This window comes from Phyllostomus discolor, chromosome 4 (genome assembly GCF_004126475.2).
Source record: "Phyllostomus discolor isolate MPI-MPIP mPhyDis1 chromosome 4, mPhyDis1.pri.v3, whole genome shotgun sequence".
NCBI lineage: Eukaryota > Metazoa > Chordata > Mammalia > Chiroptera > Phyllostomidae > Phyllostomus > Phyllostomus discolor.
Window position 1 is genome coordinate 123,991,399 of NC_040906.2, and position 23,351 is coordinate 124,014,749.

Consider the following 23,351-nt stretch of genomic DNA (forward strand, 5'->3'; position numbering starts at 1 on the left):
TGCTGAGGCATTCTTTGGCACAAAAGTACCAATGAGAGAGGGAGCCAGAACAAAAGTGAGCTGATGATCGGAAATCAGTTAACAGCTTAAATACTGTTAAGGATGCCTACTGTGTAGGTGAACCACACACAGATAAACAACATCCAACTCAAACGTTGTTTCCTTTCGAGAAATGCCTCACGCTTCCATCATCTCAGATTGCCCCAGCTTTACCTTTAGAAGCACAGAGGGTCAAAAGAGAGTCTTATTTCACTTGTGTTTGAACAGTTATCTATTGACACATTCCGGGGCACCTTTGCTCTGATAGTTACTGATGGAAGAAACAGAGAATGGTTGAGCCAGTGTTCCTGTCTCAAGGAGCTTGCAACCCAATAACATAGGAGAGATGCAGCTCTCTCCTCACACAGCAGTGGAGTAGCACTCAAGTCCAGATGTTCCGACACCAAACGTGTAGGACGGGTAGGTACGCGTTCAGGGAGAAAAGAAATCTTGATGGCTTGGAGAAGACTTCTTCATGGCCAACGTGGAATACAACTAAGGCCTTGAGGATATCTAAACAGAAACTGAGAAAGAAGTGACTTGCTTGTTTCTTAGTAGCAGATAAAAAGCCCTAGTTTTGCAACCACCCAGAGAGTACACTGCCTTGGGTGCAGAAGGGTTAACTTTTCATAGCTAGGAAGCCTCATTCCTTACATGGTGCTCCAACCCCGGACTTAATTTGTCATCAGATTCTTCTACTATAGAAAGTACATTTCCAAGACTGGTTTCCTGCCGGTGGAAGCCTGCAGGTCTCTTCAGGGTTCACCTGGGCTGGCCTGGGTCCCAGGAGGTTTGCAGATGGGTGACGGAGCTTCCTGCAGGGGAAAGGCTCGATCAAGTGGAGAGGCCGTGCTACTAAAGCCAACCAGCATTAATGAAGCTGGTAGTTACGCTCTTAGGGAAACTCCAGGGAGACTCCTGTCCCCAGGCTTTAATTAAGTGGCGTTTCAGATAGCGGAGCTTACCTTTACCCAAACAGAAAGTCTAAAGAAAAATGATCCACACCTTCAGCTAACCCATTGATTGAACTTAGTCTGCTTCACTGTGTTCAAAACTTCCCAGCTCCTCCGAACTCTCCCACTGGAACTACACACAGGTACTATTGACTGCATGTGGGTGGTGCATTCTGTGTCTGTGATGCTGCATTTGGAAAATAGTACCTGCTGGCGTGAGGAGATTAGCTGAGATGTGGAAACTATAGGAAGTAACAATAAAGAAAATTCAGATTTGGTAATTGTGCTCTTTGGTATTTGCCCAAATAAGCTGAAAACTTATGTCCACAGGAAAACCTGCACATGAATGTTTATGGCAGATTTCTTTATAATTTGCAAAACTTGGAAGCAACCAAGAGCTGCTTCAGTAGGTGAATGGATATGTAAACTGGTGAATTTAAATGCACATTACTAAGTGAAAGAAGCCAGTCTGAAAAGGCTACATACTATATGATTCCAACTACATGACATTCTGGAAAAGGTAAACCTAAGAAGGCAGTAAAGAAGATCAGGGACTGCCAGAAGTTAGATGGGAAGGTAGGGAGCACAGAGGGCTTTCCGGGCAGCGAGCCTATCCTGCATGAGACTGTGATGGCAGATACCTGTCATCACACCTTCGTCCAAACCCACAGAACGCACAGCACCACGAGCAAAGCCTCCTGTGAACTGTAGGCTTTGGGTGGCGGCGATGTGTCAGGGTAGCTTCGCTGCCTGGAACAAACGCGCTGTCCCTGTGGGGGTGTTGGCAGTGGGGGAGGCCTGCGCGTGTGTGGAGGCAGGGGTGTATGGGAACTCTCTGCACTGTCTCAGTTCTGCTGTGAACCTAAAAAATAAAGTCTATTTTAAAGGTACATTCACATGTAAGAAAGGGAGGGAGGGAGGGAGGGAGGGACCTCAGATATCCCAACTGGAAAGTTCCAGCTGGAGAAAAAGAAAAAGGGCACTTGGACGAAATACCCCTGCTCATCTTCCCCAGGGCACAGCAGCAAATTAAGATTGTCTTTTCTTCCTACTATCAGTATTATGGGGAGTTGGTGAGGAGGAAATTCAGAGGTGGAAAGGTCACATGTGTTCCTGGCACATCGGTGGCACACAGGAGCACCTTTGTTGTAACAGGATTCGGCCATGTCAGGCACCCGCCTGGTGAGGGGCTGTCTCGCTTACTATGGCCATCTGGGTCTGTGTTCCGTGGGGAAAGCCTTTCGGCAGGATTGTGTAGACTGGCATTCCCAACCTAAGAGAACACGGCTAGGGCTTTAACAGTAGATGTTACATATTTTTTACCCTTCAAACCCCTGTGACGATTAGCTTATATTATGGCAGGTTGCTAGGTTAGGCCTAAAAATAATTTTATTAGTATGGTATATAACTAGTTGAGCTCCAAATACACACAATAATGCAAATAAGTATGTATTCCTTTATAATGCCAAGGGGTTTTGTGTTGGGGGGCAGTTTGCAGGGAGAGGGTCTTCATATTCATTGTACTAATTAATCATGTTTTACCAAGTTTTACATATTTATGTCATGTGTTTTTATTTGTTGAATAACAATAACTATTTTTCCAACTGCAAAAGTAGTAAAAGTTCATTATTGAAAAGTACTGTAATGATAGTACCTACCCCAGAAGAAAAGTGAAATTCCCTATCGTCCCACCACTTACCCATGTCTACATGAATGTTTTGATTATATGCAACTCCAGACTTTTTCTGTGCCATATGTATATGTTTATGGAAATGAGACACATACTTTTAACTAGCTTCTTCCTTCTAACAGTATCTTTCATTCTGTTCTGTATTCAGCAAATCTTTGTTGAGCACCTACTGTACCGTGAGCTGGTCAGTCACAGTTTCGAGTGAAGGGGAGAACACTGTGAAGCATGCACGTATTTCACAGGCATCTTTTTGTAGCAACAAATGTACATATAGCTACATAATTATTTGAATATGTGCATAGTATCCTATTTTATAGATTTATCATAATTTATTAAATCAGATCTCCCATTTGGGGATATCAAGATGCTATTTATGTTTGATAGGGTTTCTTAAATATAGAGAAGATATGTATTGTCCACTGATGAATCAGAGTTCGTGTTAAAATTATCTCTGATAATTGTAGGAGTCTGCCAGTGGTTTCTCTTTGTAATGTGACTTTATAAACAGTGATATGCTTTGTGCTGGCCCAGCGGCCTCTTGCTTGATGGATGACCGTGGAGAGCCTGGCTGGCGGTGCCTGAGGCCACGTGTGGCTCCCCCTCCGTCTCTGGTTAGACAGAGGCTGCTCAAGGCAAGGTCCAGGCCATACAGACAGGCACCGTGCTGGCATTTTGGCTGCTGTTCCTTCTCAGCCATTTATGGTCATCCAGTGATGTGTGAGCTGGGTTTCTGTGGATCCTGGAAGCATTTCTTCTGCCCTCTTCGATGGATATTGCTGCTCTTTTGTTCTCTGTCCAACAAGCAGCAGGCGGCCTTCCTGACATCTGTGTGAGCCCCCACAGCGTGACACGAGGTGATGTCATGGGAGCTGTTTGTTGGTGAGTTTAGCTTAATCTTCCCTAGAAACCAAAACAGCCCAGATGAACCACAGAATTTTACAATATTAGAGTTTGTAGAGATGATACTCCTATTTTATGGACTAGGATGCTGAGGCATAGATAGAGCTAGAACTAGAAGTCGGGACTTTTCATTCTTCATCCAATGCTTTTCCAGGGAGTCAGCTAATCTAAGTTTGTGGTCTGTTCCAGTACGGTCCTTGTACTAGACCAAGGAACAAACACCATTGCTTTGAAGTGCTTCTCTTTGGTCTTCAGATAAACTGTCATCAGTACCAAACTATGTCCATTTCCCAAATATGGGGCTTTTTATTTAATTATCTGTTGTGTCAACCAGGGAAAGGCTTTTTGGATAGCATGCTATGAGTGCAGCAGAAACAGTGACTGTTCTCACTGTCTGTGCTTTCCTCCAACAGGCTGATAAACAACCTTATCTGTAGGTTTATGATTGGAATGTCTCACAGCACCAGTTCTGCAAAGCCAGCCTCGATGTGCATGTGTCTTTAAGATGAAGGAGGCCCATGGAGTTTATGACCACTTTTTATCTGGGTTTCACACCCACAGGGATTGTCTGATAGATGCCACTCGGATTTTGAGGCGGTCACATTTCCTTCTGTTAGAAAGTCCTGAAATCTGACTGACAAACTCCATCGCAAAGAACTGAGGAGACTGGAGATACTGATTGCTTTTGTAGGGCCAGCTGCACATTATCTTTGTTAATGGTGCAAAGCAGTGTTGCAATAACAACTCTGAAGTTGCACATCTTTGAAAAATACTTGGGTTTAGTCTTAGAGTGCATTTTTGAGAACATGATGGTTAACAGCTCAGTCTCCAGGACTGACTGCTTCAGGTTACTTCCTGGCTCTGCAATTTCCTGTGTAGCCTTGGGGAAGTTAATTAATTTCACTGTGCTTCCATTTCCTCATCTATAAAATGAGAATGATGATAAAAAATAGTACCAGTGCCAGAGAGTTGTTAATATGTGAAGAGCCTAGACCACTACCTGGCATGTCATAAACACCATGTAAGTGTTTGTTATTTTTATTATTCTGACACTTTAATTCCATTCATTCATTTATTCAACAACAATTTCTTGGAACGTCTGCCATGTGCTAGACAGACACAGTGGTAGGTGAAAACAGATTCTCAGCCCTCAAAGGACCTTTACAGTTTAGCGGACAGAGAGGTATGTAATAGAAACCAGAACCCTGCAACTGTTCAGTCAGGAGAGCACCGTAATGGAGGGTGACCAGCGTGGTGGGCAGTGTCGGTGAAGAAGCACCTGAGGGGAGGGAAGGCTTCACGGGGGGAAATTGAGCTGGCACTGCAGGATGAGTAGGGGCCACAGGCACTGCAGGCGTGTACAGAAACACAAAGGCCTGAGAAGATAGAATAATAGAACACACAACAAAAGGGGCCGAGGTGGAGGATGGTTGGGGACAGTCGTGGAGAACGCAAGAAATGGCTGGAGGAAAAGCCGACATCCTGCAGAGGAGCCTGTGGGAGGGAACGAGGGCCTAAGCTGGGCGGTGGCCCCACCACGGTGGAGCCCCCACTGAGGGGAGCCCAGCAAGCAGAAGCGGTTTGGAGGAGTGGTGGTGCCTGGGGCGTACCTGGTGGTCGAGGTTACATCTGTTGCTAGGACACTGGAGACACGCTGCTCCGAGGGTGCATCCAGCTCCTCTGGGAAAGTAAAATGGTTAATTGTGGCTGCCAAACCCGTTTCTGCCGGTCTTTCCCGGGACCACTGCCTCACCAGCGACAGGTCGGTTCTCTGTTCTATTTAACGTCATGGAGAAGGAAATACATTGTGGGTAGTTGCCATTAGTCAAAATGAGGTAAACAAAACCAAACTTTGAAAATGCACACTTTAGTTTTGATTTTTTTGAAAAAGGGAAAATCTAAATATACAGTTTTGGGCAAAAAATGTCATTATTGCCATGAACATAGGTGTTACCTGGTTTTTCTCTTCACATTTTTTCTTAGAGCAATTGCCTTTAATTTTTCTAGTCTTAAAGGAGATAAAACTTTAAGATTGCACCCCCAAATAGTCCAAAGCATGCTGTAATATTTTTTATAACACTATCTTATACCCGTTAACAGAAGTCATGGTACAGATATCATACTCATTATAAAAAGAGTTAAATAATAGTTCATATTAAAATAGAACTTTTAATTACAATTTTATTATCATCTGAGTCTAATGAAAACTCTTTATAAAAGTATTTGGGGTAGGCATTATGAGGATTAAACTGAATTCCTGTTTCATTTTCAAATAATGCATTAAAATCAATTATAAGGCAGGAAAAAAGTACATGTATATTACTACTTTATAATCTTTCTCTGAGGCCTTTATTTTAAATATTGCTAGTACTTCAATGTGCATGTTGTGTCTTTTCAAAGAACTATCCAACTACTGCCCATTTTATTGTTATTTCTTTTTGTTTCTCAATTCTCTTTTATTCCTGAGAGACACCTCCCCAAGACCCACCCTGCGCAGTGAGGAAATGACTCTGGGTAGTTGAAGGCCTGGACCACGGCCACACAGCTAAGTGAGCAGAACAAGCATGAGCAGCCAGACCGCCCGACTCCCAGGCCATTATTTCTTTACCCTTCCCTCTTGCTAGGCAGAAGGAAATTGGTGCCATATGTCTGGACCTAAAGAATTGATCCATTCACTAAATAATTGTTAGATGTATAATTATTTTATACGCCGTATACCATTTTAGACATGGGAAAGTTGTGCACCACAGAGTTCTTGCCCTGAAGGAGCTGAGGAAGTGAGCAGAGTAAACCAGGGGAGAAGCGCTCTGGGGGCGGGGGCGGGGGTGGCAGCGGCAGCGGCAGCGGCAGCGGGACCAGAGCTGATGCCTGCTGGGGGTCAGGAAAGCCTTCCGGCCTCACTGGCTGCTGGGCAGAGTGTCAGGGAGCTGGGGTTGCGGGCACAGAGGGTACTGAGGTTGTCGTGGGTGCAGAGGCATGCACTGGAGAGAGTGGCCCTTTTGAAAACTTCCAGTGTTATAATCCAGCCATCAAAGTGACCTGGGGGTACAGCCCCCCTCTTGGGAGAGGGGGCTGGGTTAGGACGGAGGTCCGCAGGAGAAGGGCCTGTTTGCATGTTAGGGGCTTACAGTTTGTGTTATAAACAAACAGTGGTGAGCTGTTCAGAGATTTGAGGAGGGGAGTGGTGGTGAGATTTCCATTTTTAAACTGTCAGCCTGAAGTGGTTTGGAGAAGTGAGAGTTGGGCTGAGAGGCAGGGGAGCCATCAGCTGCGGGAGAGCAGGTCAGTGGTGAGGCTGCCTTTTTCGTCATCTACATTTGTTCATTTCAGAGGCCTGCCTGAAGCGGTGGCAGTAGAAATGGGAAGGATGAGTGAATTTATTGGGATAAAGTCAACAGGTTTAGATGACTGATTAGACGTAGGGGGAGGAGGGCCAAGTGTGGGTGGAAGGAGGCGTGTGAAGTGCCCCTGGAGTATTCAGCTGGACAAATCCAGAGCCATTGGGTGTTGGAACCAAACCTCAGGAAAGATCTGGCCGGAGACATAAGTTTGGAATCATCTGATACAGACGCTAGCTGAAGCCAAGGCTGTGGGAGAAGCACCTGTGTGAGGAGTGCCGTGGATGTAGAACCCTGGGGACAACACCACAGTGACAGGGATGACGGGAGAGGAAAACATACAGGACCAAAGAGGGTAGTGTCATGCGAGCTGAGACAGAAGGCCGTGGTCAGCGGCATGAATTCCCCAGAGCTCAGTTGAGATGAGGGCTGAACCAGCTCAAAGCGTCAAGGAGGAGAAATGAACTTCCATCCCCTTTCTGCGACATCAAATCCAAACTCCTTTCACTAATGCAGTGGCCTCTGCCCCACTCACTTCCTCACTGCTCCGGGACAGCACCTCTGCTCATGGGCCCACGAAGAAGCCACACCCTTCCCAGGCTCATATTTTCCCTGTTCCTGGAACGTCCTGCAACTCACCCCTTCACTTGTCTAAGTCCTACCCAGCCTTCCAGGCCTAGCCAAGTCCTGTTTCTCCCTCAGGTGCCCAGGTATGCCCCAAGTGCTGTGCTCTGTAGAGACCTGTTTGTATTTCACTCCACTTAACATTCGATGATGTGCAGTCTGGTGGTGTTGGCCATTGACTCATGAAGTCGGACTCTTCCCGTAAGCTTTTTGAAGAAGGGGTCTTATTCTTGCTCCGAGTGTTGTGGAGCAGATAATCTGTGCTCTGAAAAAGCTCTCCTAATGATCAGAATTATTAAGACTTGAGCTTATGCAGTTCACAACGGTTCTTGAGGAAGATTTACATGTCAGCTGTCTCAGCAAAGGAGCTGGCAAGGGAAGTCATTCTAAGGAGCATCTTAGTTGGCAGAGGCCCACAGGAGCTTGGGGAGGAGTGCCTGGGGACAGAGGCCGTGACTGGGGGAGGGACCTTGCTCAGCACCTGCCTGGGAGGGCTGAGAGATGTGTTTCTGCTCCAACATCATGATGTCAATACGTGCTTCCTCCAAAACAGGCTCCCAAAATTTACAGCTGGCCCTTGGAAGCCCATCTGCAAGCACTGCTCCCCGTGGTTTGGTGAAAGTAAGGCCTGACCAGGGCGGTGGCCAGACCCCACTGGACAGTGGGTTCTAAAATTAGTGATGATAAAAACATTGTGACTTATTACCATCATCGTGGCTGTGGTGGCTGCTCTTGGACAAAGGGAGAATTTTATGACAATGGAAGAGGTAGTTGCTAAGCAAAGGACTAAAAATTAATCCACTCGCACTGGCCACTGTGGCTCAGTTGGTTGGAGCGTTGTCCCATAAATGAAATGTTATGGTTTCGATTCCTGGTCAGGGCACATTCTTAGATTTCAGGTTTGATCCCAGGTCTGGATGCATGTGGGAGGCAACCAGTTGATGCTTCTCTCCCTTACTCTCTCTCTAAAAGCAATGAAAAGATGTCCTGGGGTGACAATTTTTAAAAAAGAATTAATCCCCTCTCTTTCTGATAATTGGTTTAGAAGTTTTTGACCTTGGACTTCCAAAGGGAAATGGAGGTCCTTTTCTCCCACAGACAGAGGACCTAGATCTTTTGACGGCCCTCACTGCTGAAGGAGATAAGGGACCATGTCCTGAGTTGGAGGCCATGCAGTACACATCCCTGGAACTTCAAGGTCACCCTGTAGGTGTTGGGTTACACACTCCAGAGGATGGAGTTAGGGAGACCTTGAGACCCGTGTGGCTGCATCTTAAGGATCCTTGAAAAAGGAGGTTTCATTTGCAAGGGAAATGAAGGTTCTACCAGTTTTTCTCCCATGCACCTTTTCCTTTGAAGTCAAAGTGAATATCATTTTGATCTTATACTTCTCTGCTTCTTAGTTGTATAAACCTCTTCCTAGTTTAGTTTCCATGAGTAGGAGAAAAGTAGAAATAAGTTTCTGAAAAGGTCTTAAAACTGTGAGGTTAGGTTGGTGATATGAGGGCTGAAGGGACTCGGGGTGGGAGCCCTGCAGCTGGTTTCTGGGAATTGACAATAACTCGGCATCATGATCCGCCCTTTCTTCCTCAGAGCAAACAGACACTAGTTGGCCCCCAGGTCTGAACTGGACTTAGTGCCAACCAGAAGACAACACAAACCCAAGGTTTTATCTTAAAAAAGTCAGTTATGCCATCAGATAAGAACCTGTGCTAGGCACCCTGTTTTTGAGGATGCAAAGATGAGTAGAAGTCGTGCAGTTATGTATCAATTAACTTTGGATGCAGAATGGTCTGCATTTGCTTTGGGTGCCCAGAGGTGATGGAAACAGCCTTCGTAGGTGCAGGTGGGGCATGCCAGGGAGGGTCTTCTACAGCTTGTATCCCCAGGGACTCACCTCTGTTTCACCAAACCACAAAACCAGACCTATATTTTCACCTGATTTCTCTCTGTTTCACAAGAGGTGGTAGAAGCCTGTATCTAGAGAACAGAGCCCATTAATTCCCCAGAGCTCCCGCAAGCCCAGCTCCCTCAGGCTACATGCTCTTCAGCCACCAGCAACAGGACAATTTGAAATGTTGCCCCAGGCCCAGCCCCACAGTGGGTCCACCTGACCCTGGGACCAGTGCATCCCACCTGCTGCTGCCTTTGGCGTCTTCCTCCCTTGTTCCCAGCCCTGCTCCCGGCTCTGTCACCAGCTGCCACCTAGGTCAGTTGGAGTCTCTCTAGAACTAACGCCCAGGCTCTTGGATCCCCCTGCTGGTTGACAGCAAAAGCACTGCCTAGCTTTTTTTGTTGTTCATTTTTAAATGACTTAAGGTATTCTGGTGACAATTTTCTTTCTCTCTCCCACTCTTTGTCTTTCTGACACACTGTACTTCTTAGCAAGGTTTCTCTAATTTTTACATTGAACACTAGTTGATGGCCCATTCCTGGTAAGGAACCTCTGGTCAGTCCTGGCTCAACAAATGGCTTAATCCAGGGTTACAGAGGGTGCCATGCAAGTAGGTACAAGGTACAGAGAGGACATTAGAATGTCCACTGTGAACTGCCCCCACCTCTGCCACTGGTGATGGTCATATTCACGGCAGATGTTTCCAGAGACTTGGAACCAAGCACTCCGTTGAACACTTCACAGGCATTACGGCACGAGAGTCCTCACATCAGCCTTGTGAGGCAGCTCCTCTCTGTCAGGCTCTGCTTCTCAGATGCCTGAGGCCCCGACTGGAGTTCCTGGCTTGTCCAGGGCAGGGCTCAGGGCTGGAGCTCAGCTCTCTGACACTGGAGTCCTCCTTCACATCACACAGTACAACCTCCCTCCTCGGGTGCTCCAGGCTCTACGGGCCCTTATTTTGGCATAAATGCTATGACTGGTGCTTGCCTCCAGGGGCGCACCCATCCCATGTTTGGGTCATGACTTGCCCCTCGTCTGCCTCAGCAGACTCTGACCTTGAAAAGCAGACAGCATCTCTTACTGGCCTTTGCTTTCCCTAGCACAGAGCCTAACTCATAGTAATAGAAATAATAGCGATTACTTAATATTTATCAAGCACCCATCTTCGGCCAGGCAGGGTGCTAAGTACTTTATATTTTAGATCCTCTCATTCAGCCATCACAACCTCCCATGTAACATAAAATTATTATTCCCATTTTACAGATGAGGAAACTGAAGCTTAGTGAGTTCTGTAACTTGCCCAAGGTTACCCAGTAAGAGAGCAAAAACCCAGGCTTGACTCCAAGTCTCCCTAAACTGTTTTCACATTTTATTAATTTGCACGCCCTACATTTTAGACCTGATTAGATACTTCTTCCTTTTTCAATGTTAGTTAAGCTGTGTTTGTAGAAAGGTTAAAATCAGTGGTGCCCTGAGGAGCACTTGCTGTGTTTCTCCCAGCAGATGGCTCCACAGGCAGGGGGCCGTTTCAGCGATTCGGGCCTCGCACCTTTCTGAGAAGGGTTGGGGAATATGAAGGACAGAAGGTGACTGTAGACATGCTGAAAATCCACTTCTGGACTCAATCACTTATATGAAACTTTGCAACTATTTTATGAAATAATCACCGTGCTCTTGTGGCTCATCTGCCAACCAAAGATTCCAAGTTTAGCATTTTTAAGGCCTGAAATTCATTGACCACAGATTTAGGTACCCAGGAGAGACAAATCCAAAACTCTACCTCCTTTCCAGATCATAATTTAAAAACAACCAGAAACCCAATCTTTGCAGTGAGACTCTATGTTAGATTTAGTCCATGTGTTACTTTTGTTCAACTGTTAAAATGTTCCCCAGAGTGTGCATGGGTCTTCACAGACCTAACTGATGTTCTTTTGTTTGTCTTTACTTCCAGGTTCAAGTTACTATTGCTTATCTCAGATTTTCAAGTTACCACTGAAATCAGTGAATAATTTAAGATTAGATGCTTAGGAAATGTAAGCTATCATTAGTAATCTCAATATTTGTAATTTTTATATTTCAATATAGTATTTCATACTATTACTTCATTCTGCAGAAGGGAAAAAAGGGCTCAGAGAAGCTGCCTGCACCTCCCTGCCTCCCCTATTGCACGAGAAAGCTACCCGTCACTAAAAAAGACACAGTTCCTTTGCTGTCTTAGCTCAGTCTCTCTCTCATTGCATTTTTGCTGCTTTTCTTTTTTTTCTTTAGGTCGCATCCCCTGTCTTGCTGTGCTGGGCAGCCATGACCACGGCCATCCTGGAGCACCTGAGTACTCTGTCTGTCAGTGGGCAGCAGCTGCGCCGCCTGCCCAAGATTCTGGAGAATGGGCTTCCCAAGATGCCTTGCACCGTCCCAGAGACAGATGTGCCCCAGCTTTTCCGGGAGCCTTACATCCGCACTGGCTACCGCCCCACAGGACACAAGTGGCGCTACTACTTCTTCAGCCTCTTTCAGAAACACAATGAGGTGGTCAACGTCTGGACCCACTTGTTGGCGGCTCTGGCTGTCCTCCTGCGATTCTGGGCCTTTGCCGAGGCCGAGGCCTTGCCGTGGACCTCGGCCAACACCCTGCCCCTGCTCCTCTATGTCCTGTCCTCCATCACTTACCTCATGTTCAGCGTTCTGGCCCACCTGCTGCAGTCCAAGTCCGAGCTCTCCCACTACACATTCTACTTTGTGGACTACATTGGTGTGAGCATTTACCAGTATGGCAGTGCCTTGGTTCACTTCTTCTACACTTCTGACCAGGCCTGGTACGAGCACTTCTGGCTTTTCTTCTTGCCGGCAGCTGCCTTCTGTGGCTGGTTGTCTTGCGCTGGCTGTTGTTACGCCAAGTATCGTTACCAGAGGCCTTACCCAGTCATGAAGAAGATATGTCAAGTGGTGCCCTCAGGGCTGGCCTTCATCCTAGACATCAGCCCTGTGGCGCACCGAGTGGCCCTGTGCCACCTGGCTGGCTGCCAGGAGCAGGCCGCCTGGTACCACACCCTCCAGATCCTCTTCTTCCTGGTCAGCGCCTACTTCTTCTCTTGCCCAGTTCCCGAGAAGTACTTCCCAGGCTCCTGTGACATTGTGGGCCATGGGCATCAGCTCTTCCACGTGTTTCTGTCTATCTGCACACTCTCCCAGCTAGAGGCCATCCTCCTGGACTACCAGGGGCGGCAGGAGATCTTCCTGCAGCGCCACAGTCCCCTGTATGTCTACATGGCCTGTCTGTCTTTCTTCCTCTTGACCGCCTGCAGCGCCACCACTGCAGCCCTCCTGAGGCACAAGGTCAAGGCCAGACTGATGAAGAAAGAGTCCTGAGGCTGGCAGGTGGGGCGAAGTTGGATGCACCCCATGGTGATTTGGGGAAAATGCGATACGAAACAGGAGATGACTTTTTATTTTTAAGAGGTGGCTTTTACATTGAAACGTATTTCCAAGGCTACGGCCTTGGGAAGCCAAAGGACTCAAGAGTTAGGTTGTTATAGTTGTTCATAAAAGGAGTGTTCCTTTTTTGTCTAGGTCACGGCCTTTCAAGACACAGGAAAGGAAGGGACCCTGGCTAAGATTCATGCGACACTGAATTACGGATCATCTTCCTACCTGAAAATTCAGTAGAATTCTGAGTGTGGCCTCCAGGGGCAAGTCCTGGAGCTGAAGAGATGATAAACTTGGGCCGGAAGACAAGTAGGGGGCCAGTCCACACCATGTTGGAATTTCCATCCTACTCTGCTGGTCTTCGGTGATTGACCCAAGGACCCAATTTCCTTTGGATTTCAGCTTGTTCAGGGTGGAGAATTCAGAATCTTCAAGATTCAGTGAAACCCTTAGACATAAATTATTCATTTCATACTATTTCTGGCCCCTCCTCTGTCACCCACTCTAACCCTGACCCTTTTCTCAGGATGACATCTCTCTGGCTATTTTCTCTAAAGTGCTGTTCACTCCCATCCATACCTTGGTAATATACAGGACGGTGAAGTAGTCATACTCTCAGTAGTTGCTTGGATTCGTGTGGAAATCCAGGAAGCTTATTCTCATATAATACTAATGCAAACGGTACTAGAAAGTACAGTGCCAAGAGCCCCCAGGAAGTGCAGCCAGCAAGCATGGACACTGTTGGAGATCAGGGGACCCTTCTGTTCTATATCTGTGGACTGGAGCATCACTTGAGATCTCTTAGGGCTGCCTCACAGGCCAGAATACCTGGGGCTTGCTCCAGGGGATCATCTCCAGATTTTGACCAGCATATTCCAAGAGCCCCTGGTAGAGCACATCAGTTCTAAGGGTCCCCTTAGGGATCTCATCATTTCCAGAGGAAGCCAAGTTCCAGCCTTTTAAATATATGCCACCCCACAAAGGACCCACATAACTACCCTAGTTCAGGGTCCTCAGGCTGACACTTATGCCTCAGCTTAGAGCTGAACCCTTAAAATAATCAAGCCCCAGGACAGATGAGCATGTGTCTCACTGTGGGTTGGTCCATAAAATCTCCTTTTGGGTAAGAATGGTGAATGGCACACCCTGTAGCTAGAATGTTCTATGGAGGGCATCACTGCCCAGCAGCTGCTATGGGATAGGTGGTACTCGCCACCGTGTTCTGGCCACACAGACTTTCTGAGGACTGACTCACACTAATCCAGTGAAAGGGGCTGTGCTGACAGAGGAGCTGAGCCATGGCAGCCTTCTCAGAGGCTACAATTCCTATCAGTGGTATAAGGTTCCTACTTACTAAAAAGAGAAGTGGTTTGTTTTCACTCCAGTTTGATGAACATCTTCTACTAGATTATTCCATTGTCTTCAAATCTTAGTTTTCTTTCTTTCTCTGAGAGATTTGTGGGTTTTGTGCCTTATAAATGGAAATTTATGAACACTACTATATATATGGAATTTGCAGTTTTGGGTTATTGGGATAAGAAAGAAAGAATTCATTGCTTTTCAACCAGTGGATGAAAGAATCGCTTATCAATCAAAAGACTCTTTGAACCTGCTTATTTTGGCAAAAAAAAAAGGAGGGAAAAATTCACGTGAAGCTTTCTTATAACCTTTCTATCAAGAAAATGTATATCTTGTTAGCTATGTAGTTTTCCTAGATGTTTTCATAGGTTTCCCTTTTAATCTTCAAATATGTGAACGTCTGTGCTACCCAAGTGTCTTACACAGTCTTCCGGTGTCTAGGCCAAATTCACCACAAATGAAGTCCGCAAACTGAAGGGGGTTGAACTAAGCTAGGGGATGGGGGAGGCGTGCAAACACATTCCAAGTAGAGGGTCAGTTTAAAGTGGGGAAGAGAAAGTGTTTGAAATGTCTATGAGTATGGATTCAAAGACCAGGTTCTTTTAAAAGTTGGAAGGAAGCTGTAAGTCCAGCTCTTGAATGGAACTGGTGGCAGAGATCTTTAGGTCAAATGCAGGTTTTACTTAATTAAGAGAAAACAGTAGAGCAGTGATCTTCAAATGTAGACCTGCACACTGTAAATGGTCTGTAACAACACAGATACAGATAGTCTAAACTTTTAGATATTGCCATAAATTTTTCAATTTAATGCAAGTGTTGGTCTCTCAAGTGATTGGAAATTTTTTTTTTTAATATTTTCACCAGAGATATTCCAGAAGCTTTGGGGTGGAGACTAGTATCTCATTAAAAATACTAGTATCTCATTAGCAATATATAAACATGGGAAATGCAGATGTTTTTAACTACTCAGACTTTTGAGGGATTAAATACTCTTTTTAAAAACATTTTCATTAAAATGAGTGTATCGGTATGGAACAGACCTAGGTTTTTTTAAAGGAATAATTAAGTATTTGATAATGGAGATAGCTATCTTTCTCCACCATACCCCCTTAAACAGTTGACATCTACTGGAAATTCTGCTTCTTATCTCTTTTTTAACTAATTTTTTAATACTTTAAACCTATTAAAATGTAAATGCCTCTGAAAAAAAAAACTAAACAATCATCTTGTGAATAAAAATTCTGATGGATTTATACCAGGGCCTCTCAGAGTAGGGTGGGGGGACAGTGAGGTGCCCCAGACTGGGCACATGCTTGCCTGTTCCCCTCTTACCTAGCTAGGACTTCCTAACCTCTCCTGAATTAACAAGCTGATGTTGATACCCTTCAGATGGTAGGGTTTCGTTTCTCACCTCAGCCGAAAGTACCTCATTCAATAATAACATTCTCAATCCTCTACTGAAAGCTTGAAGAATAGCAGGGGCTCAGGCCACGTGATGAAGAATGAAGGATGAAGGTCATTCATTCCTGCCTGTGTTGCCCACCTGTTCACAAATTGTACCTTAATGCTTAAAACCATTAGGTTCTTCAGTTGCTGCACTGTAGTTTCAAGTAGGCCCTCCAGATGGCGCTCGTGTGTTTCTCAGAGGGCCCAGCTGTTGTCCTCAAGGTCTCAGCCTGCTAAATGTGTTCGACCTAGTGTTTTGCTTGATTGCTTGGCAAGGAAAATTTGGAACTATTTTCTGTTTATATAAACCTACTTACAGAAATGACCATTAAACTGATTTGTATATGGATTGTTGTACTGTCAACATCTACCTCGTTTCTTTGACACAGCCCTTGACAAGGGCCACTTTGCCAAGGGCCACTCTAAATAAAGTTTTTATCTACACCGTAGTTGCCAGGAGGAGGAGGAGATCATGTCACTTTGTACCCACCTAGGAGTAGGGAGGGAAGGGTAAGAGAATATTTAAATCTTCAAACCCCCCAAAACCACACACACCCCAAATCTTCATTTTTGAGCAGATCAAGTATTCCCCCCAAAAGCTATGGAGTGGATTTCCCTGAGGATTTCATTCTAATTGAATAAATATTCCTCATCTCATGGGTAGTAGGGTTAAAGATTAAAAAATTTTGAATTGATAGACTGCGTTTTTGAAATTTAAAAATTATACTACCACAGGTACTGTAAGGTATGTGTTGTGAAATGTGGAACCTATCAACCAAAGGATTTTATAGCCTGTTACATTTAAACACGTAACTATGAAAAAGATGATTCTCTGGGCTACTCTAGCTTCAGGTACAGCATCATCACAATGACAGTAAGAAGACAGCATTGCCCTGGCTCCAGGCATTACTAGTAGAACTAAGGATGCCCCTCCTGTTCAAACAACCCTTTTCATCACTAGCACGGGCACTAGGCAGCTTGCCAATATGTCTGTTGTCACCATTAACAGTTTAATCACTCCAGTTATTGATTCAACAAGTATTATATTTACGAGCACCTATTGGTGGTAGGCACTATGTTGGCTTTGGCAGTAACGCAGTGAGGAAAAAACAGGGACACTCCAGGCGGTGAGTTTGCTGTCTGTTGAATGAGGATCAGCCTTTTCCCACCTTGGGCCACAGCAGGGTCCCCCTCTCCAGGTCCTGGCCCCAATCACAGCCCAGGGGCCAGCTGGCCTGCCAAGTCCCAGGAGGCTGGGAACTGCTTTAGGCCAGAACCTTTTCCCCACAGATGCTAGAAATGTCTCTTCCCCCCCCCCCCCCCCCCCCCCGCCGCCCCACACCACACCCCCTGCACACCACTGCTGATTACACAACAATGTAATCACCTTATGGCTACCTCGGTCCTTGTTGTTAATCCCACTGCTTCTCAGCCCTTCTTATTGCCTCTCTTCTAGTGTTTTAATTAAATCTTGAATATCCTTGATAATTCAGACCCAGAAAAGCCCTGTGTTTCCACAGACAGTGTACACTTACCAGACACACAAAGCCCCATCTTCAGGAAGGCCATGGAGGGTTCCAGCCTGTGTAGAGCTTCCTGATTTGGTAAACTGGAAACAGTGTGCTTCATGCACTCTGGCTGCTTCCTTTTTAAAATTAAAAACAAAACAAAAAGAAATCCACCTAATCCCTTAAGGAATTTTTTTTAAATAATATGGAAGGAAAACTCATTGCCTTAAAAAATTCATTTAAATATTAACTTTGGGAGCATATTTATCTAAAGTATGGGCTTTTCTTATCTAACATGATTCTAATGGGAAGAGGTATGCACTGTATTTTATGCTCCAGGAGGCCTTCACCAACTCAAGGGCAACAGAATGGCATCTCAGCCCTGGCTAGCATGGCTCAGTTGGCTGGAGCATCATCCTGTAAACCAAATGGATATGGGTTCAGTTCCCAGTCAGGGCACATGCCTAGGTTGTGGGTTCAGTCCTTGGCCAGGGCACATGAGAAAGGCAACTGAAAGATGTTTTCTCACATTGGTGTTTCTCTCTCACCCTTCCCCTCTCTCTAAAATCAGTGAGCTCCTCCTTGGGTGAAGATTTAAAAAGAGAGAGAGAGAGAGAGAATAACACTTCAGATCCTACCATGCTTTCCAGAACATTTCCACATTCATTTGAGCTTCTAAATAATCATGAGATAAGGCCAAAAAGATCTCTATTAAACTAGGAAACACTTAAAAAAATGGAATGACAGGTTCTAAGGCACATAACAGGTTGTAATGTTCAAACTCAAGCTCATTTTTCCTTTGGATAAATTCAGGGCTCAGCTAATGAGAAACATCAACACCAAATATTTGTAGAGCCCTTTTTACTATGTAAAGCACTTTTATGTATTGTGTGTACTTCAACCTAATCTCATTTTTACTTTTGATCCTAAATTTCTCATGAAGAGCCAGAGTTGTATCTTTCCTTTTCAAATGAAAGTGACTTCATTCCATCTCCTCAGATGCCAAATAAAGCATTCTTTGCACCTCACACTCTTCTCAGAAGCCTATAAATTCCATTGGCCACAGGCCCTTGTTGGCCTAGATTATAAAGTCAAATCTCACTCTCTAGTCATAGCTTCTGGAGAATATTTTTGAACCCTTAGATGAGAAACTCATCTGGCATTAATAACCTTGCCAAGATCATGCAAGCCCTCCTCCTCATCTTTCACGATGATTGTCAGTTCTTCAAACCATTGTCTCTCCAGGGATTTTTGACAATTGACAGGACTTTGAACATGGGATTTGGAAAAAAAAAGTTTCTCTGCCTTATACTGGAATCATGCAGGCTTAGTAGAAAGCGCTGCCCCCCTCCCCGCCAAAAAGTCATTGGTTATTTTTCATTTTTAAGTAACATTCTCATGAAAGAAAGTGCAGAAAAATAGGGAGAAAAGATAATCCATGGATTCACCACTAAAACACCTTCAGGAGAAAAGTAAGGTGATATTGAAATATAGCCAATGATAGAAAAATTGGTGGTGACAAAACAGAAATTGGGAACTAGAAATTTTAAGCAACCTAATACTTTTCTTTTATAAAGCACAAAATCAACAGGTTTTGGCTCCCAGTGTACAGGAATACCGAGATGGGTACATCACACTCCCTTCAGGCATTACCTTATGCAGGCAGTTTGATGATGCTGTGCTTGAGACACCAGCTCATGCAACAAAGCCAATGATAACATTATCTCATGTTTAAAAAATTCCTTGACATGTCTCTCCTGAATTCAGCCATCTGAGAGTACTCTACTAGAAACCCTTCGCTGGAGGCCCGGCCCAGCCTCTTGGTGTGTGGACTCACTGACGGTCACTCCACAAACCCTGCACGCGGCTAGAGCCAGCTCCTGGTCTGGGCACCAGGAACACAACTACAGACAAAACACAAATCCCTGCCCTTGGGGGGAGGCTGACATTGGGGGTTGGTGAGGAGGTGAGACAAACCATGAACCAAATAAATGGTACAGTATGTATCTTCTAAGATGATGGTGCCAAGGAGAAATTCAGAAAAGGAAAAATAGGCCAGGGGTCGTGGGTGAGTATGATGTTTTAAACAGGATCAGGGGAGACAAAAAGGTTAGCGAGGGAGCCAGCTGTCTCTCTCCCAAGCAGAGGAAAGAAGTGCGAAGACCCCGTGCCAGCAGGAACAGCGTGAGCAGAGGAGGAGATGAGGACAGATTGTGAAAACCTTACAAGGGCTTTAGTTCTCACTGTGACTTCAGGACAAGGTATGTGGGGAAAAATTTTGCCCAAGGAAATGGAGGGTGGCTGTTTTTCTATCAATATATGGACTAATTAACCGCATTATTACATTTCCTTTAAAAAACAGAGCAAATTCTGCTCCATGCAATCTACACAAAACCAGGTTACCATCAAGATATTTTATCAGTGGGCCTGGCCTGTGTACACATTATGCTCAGGGATTCTTCCCAGATTCTTCCGAGATCGTTTTTTAAATGCCCAGAATGTTGACTTCCACCTCCCAGACAGGCAGTGCATGTTTTCTCGTTCTGCTGGCTCTGGTTTTTACTCTGGGCCATCATCTGGGCAAAATGCAATGAAACATCCAGGGCAGAGTCTATGAACTAGGAATAAAAATAATAACGGCTTACGTTATCTAGTGCTCACTCCTGGCCAAGTCTTTAGCTGAGCTATTTCCTTAGAGTCTTTCATTTAACCCTCATATAACCCTATGAAGCAGGTACTATTATTGCCCCAATTTTACCAAGGGGGAAACTGATAGGAAAATTTGCCCATGACTACCCAGCTAGTAAGTCCTGGGATCTCACAGAAACTCAGGCTCTGGAATCCAGAGTCCACATTATGAACACCAAAGTTACGTGAATATAGAAGGCCTTTTGGTCTAACTTCTCCATTACTAATTGTGTGGATTAGAAGTGGAGAAATGAGAGGGAAACGTAATGCGATTTTTCCCCCTGATAAATGAAATAAACCTAAAGACGCAGTGCTTGGTATATTTCTAGACATTTTGGCCAAGCAACAGTCCTTACACTGTTACTTTTGAAGCATTACCAATGGGGAGATCCTTAACTATATTTTGTGCTAGAATTCGATGTGGACCTAGTTATGTTATAAATGTCCATCTCCGAAGCCACCTGTAACCACCTCAAAGATTTTCAAGGACTCAAAACCAGTTTTAAGAACTACCAACTACCCTCAAATTATTTCCCTACCCTTCTGTAGTAAGTCTTTCCTCCTCTTCAGGACCTATTAAATACAACCCACCCCTCATTCAAGTGAATTTGAGCACTAGTTTGGGCTCAGTTTCTTAAAGAAAAACATTTTATTCAATTCAGTGTTCTTTCTTTTTCAAGCAAGACAAATTGTTTCAGAATATGACTGATTTTATTGTGGGCATATACCTTAGCACAAAGTTTGTGTTCAGTAAGTGCCCAGGCAATCATTGTCATTATTATGATTTCTATCACTTTACTCCAAGCAGGGTTCTGCGGGTTCTATACACATGCGTCCACCCTCTTCCACGGGCTCCCAGAAGTCTCTCGCCAGAGTGGGCACTGTCTGCCCTTGGAAGGGATTTCTCTCCACTCATAACAGATCAAAATAGGTTTTATTTTGATGAGTTTTGCATGTGTAGTAGTAGGGAATTTCTTGCTTTCCTTCACGTTCCCTCCGCAATACTCCGTCTGGGTGTCACTGAGTATCACCGGCATCAGCGGACACCTTCCTCCCCTCACCTATACTACGTTAAAGAGGGAAATGGGGTTTGCTGGTCTCAAACATAAACTCAGAGGATCTGCTGATGAGTAATTTATCAAATGTGTGAATGCAGTAGAACCTGTGGTAGGATGTCAAATACAGAGGGAAAAAAAGAGTTGCAGTGTGGTCAGAAGAAAAATGTTTCCCATCTGACACCACGCTGTTGAAGCAGATGCTCCTGAGCCCGATGTTGACAACTGCTCACCTGGATTCTTGCCTCTACTCTTCAGCTCTCACCATAAACTCAGGTAAAGTTTGATAGGCTTTTTCAGCAGGAAGGGAATTCCAACTGAATCAGCTATAGTCATAGAATGGGGGTTTGACATAAGGGAGGAAAAAGCAGCAGGAACACAAGTATTCAAATGCTTGGCAGGAACCCATGGCAAGACTAAAATAGTCTAAACCCAAATTGTGTGATTTTTGTGTCAAATGAAAATTTTCTGTGGGTCCTAAATCTGCTCCAGAATCTGCTTGGCAATCACTATGTAAAGATCACACTTTGTAAAGATCAAAGTGGTTTACTGGGCACTTTGTTCATTTGTTTGTTTGTTTATCACTCTTTTTATGTAAGAGATTACAGAGATAAACCAAAGAATGATGGAAATGAATGGTAGAGAGCACCCTGGCTTAGGGACACTCTCTTGCAAAGTCTTGTCTCCATATTCAAACACTAGGCACACCCCCAACCTTTCGAATTTACAGGTGTGTAATTGGGTTTGTTTTTCAGAAACCATGCTGTACTATTTCCACCCAGCAGAGGGAGGAAGAGCGCCAAATCAGTGCAGAAATAGTAAGATGCCAGCCTATGCACACACTGCTCAGTTAGATATTCGTCCAGTGATTTTTAGGTACTGAAGAATAATGTCATAGCATTGAAATTAAATTCCGCATAAAGCCAGCTCTGGGGAAAATGCTGACAAAGGAGATGTTTATTTTGAGTGGGTGCTCACCTATGCCACTCCTCAAGAGTCCAGCATGGCACCGGTTCAGGCATGGCCATCTGGCAGCCTGATGTTTCCATACTTTTCATTCCCCAAGCTTTGAAACAACCTGCTCAGGCCATGCAACACCTCTGTGGTCTTGTGAGCCCAGGCATTATGCACAGTCTGCAAACCATGGCACTTTCTACTTCAGCTAAGAAATGGTCAGGTTCCTGCCTTCTTCTATTTGGTCCACAAAGTGGGAAACGGTGAGTTCGGACTGAAGTGCAATCCATCTTGAGAAGTCATGTTTGGGAGAAATGGGGTATAAACGCTTAATCATGCCGAACCTTCTCAAGGGTTCAAGCAGTTTTCCAAAGCCGTCTTTTCTTTTTTTCCATTCTTCACAGCCCTGTACTTGTGCTTTTTTAACACTGATGCAAAACTGCCTGACTTTCCCTCATCAGAAGTGATGACATTTTTATGACATCATAGATGGAGAGAAATTTTCTTCACCTTTCTTTTCTAGGGTCTGAAAGTAGTTAAAAGCACTCCATTGACCATTTAACTGGTGTGCTTTTCTGGGCAAGAAAGGCTTTTGAGCAGAGGGCATTCCTCAAATAGAAGCATATGACACAATGGATAATAGGCTTAGGCATGACTCACCCTTTCCAGCCCCCATGGTCTTCTTCCTTACCCAACCCAGGGAACATGGATCCCAGTGCAAGCACACAGTCCAGAAGGGCTTTTCAAAGTGTTTCCTAATGCCATGGATTTACTTTTATTAAGAGAGCAGAGAGAGGGATCATATAAGTGGTAAGGGTTTCAGACTGTCATGAAAAGTCAGCAATGATTCTAGTTATCAGTGATTCTGGGTATTTGGCATCCATGAGGCAGAGAGAAGTAGGAGAAGCATGTTCTCTTTGAAGTTTGAACTTGCCAACTTGAAATATTCTCCTAGTGGCTGGTTTCCATCTTAGGTCAGTTGCCAAGATATAATGTGGTAGACAGATACTTGAAAGTTTCCAGTAAGTTCATCAATGCTAATCAATTCATTAATATTTTAAAATGTATTAAATGCCTGCATTAAGATAATATACCAATAGAAAATTAAAATTTAAAAAGGTTTAAAAGGAGGGAACAGGAAACAGAAAAGGTAAGGGGAGAGGAATATTTCGTAGAAAAAAAACTCTTGGGGCGAGGTGTGGCAGAAAGCCACCAGTGGATTCACATTCTGGGTCCCCTGAGCTTCATGACCATTAGTGAAACCCAACAGGGGGATTTGCTCTGACAAGCAGCAATAGAACTAAAGCTTTTGTCTGTGCTGGTAGTAATCTACTGATGACTTGGAGATATGCCTTCTATGCCTGGCTTGCTACTCTATAGTGTTCCTAAATTGGCTCATTATTGTTAACTTAAAAATAAAAAGGCCTTTTAGAGTGAGATACAACAAGTATTTATTAAGATCAATAAGAATAGCTAGGCC

At 44.7% G+C, this 23,351-nt stretch overlaps 1 protein-coding gene across 1 annotated transcript in view; it reads left to right on the top strand.

Annotated features, from left to right (window-relative positions):
• The window catches only part of PAQR8 (progestin and adipoQ receptor family member 8), a 39,369-nt gene extending 23,354 nt beyond the window's left edge, over positions 1 to 16,015 (top strand). Inside the window, exon 2 of the mRNA XM_028509267.1 lies at positions 11,707 to 16,015. Within this exon, the coding sequence (XP_028365068.1) occupies positions 11,740 to 12,804 (1,065 nt within the window). The 5' untranslated portion in view covers positions 11,707 to 11,739 and the 3' untranslated portion in view covers positions 12,805 to 16,015. The remainder of the gene's footprint in view (positions 1 to 11,706) is intronic.
• Positions 16,016 to 23,351: the final 7,336 nt, after the last annotated feature.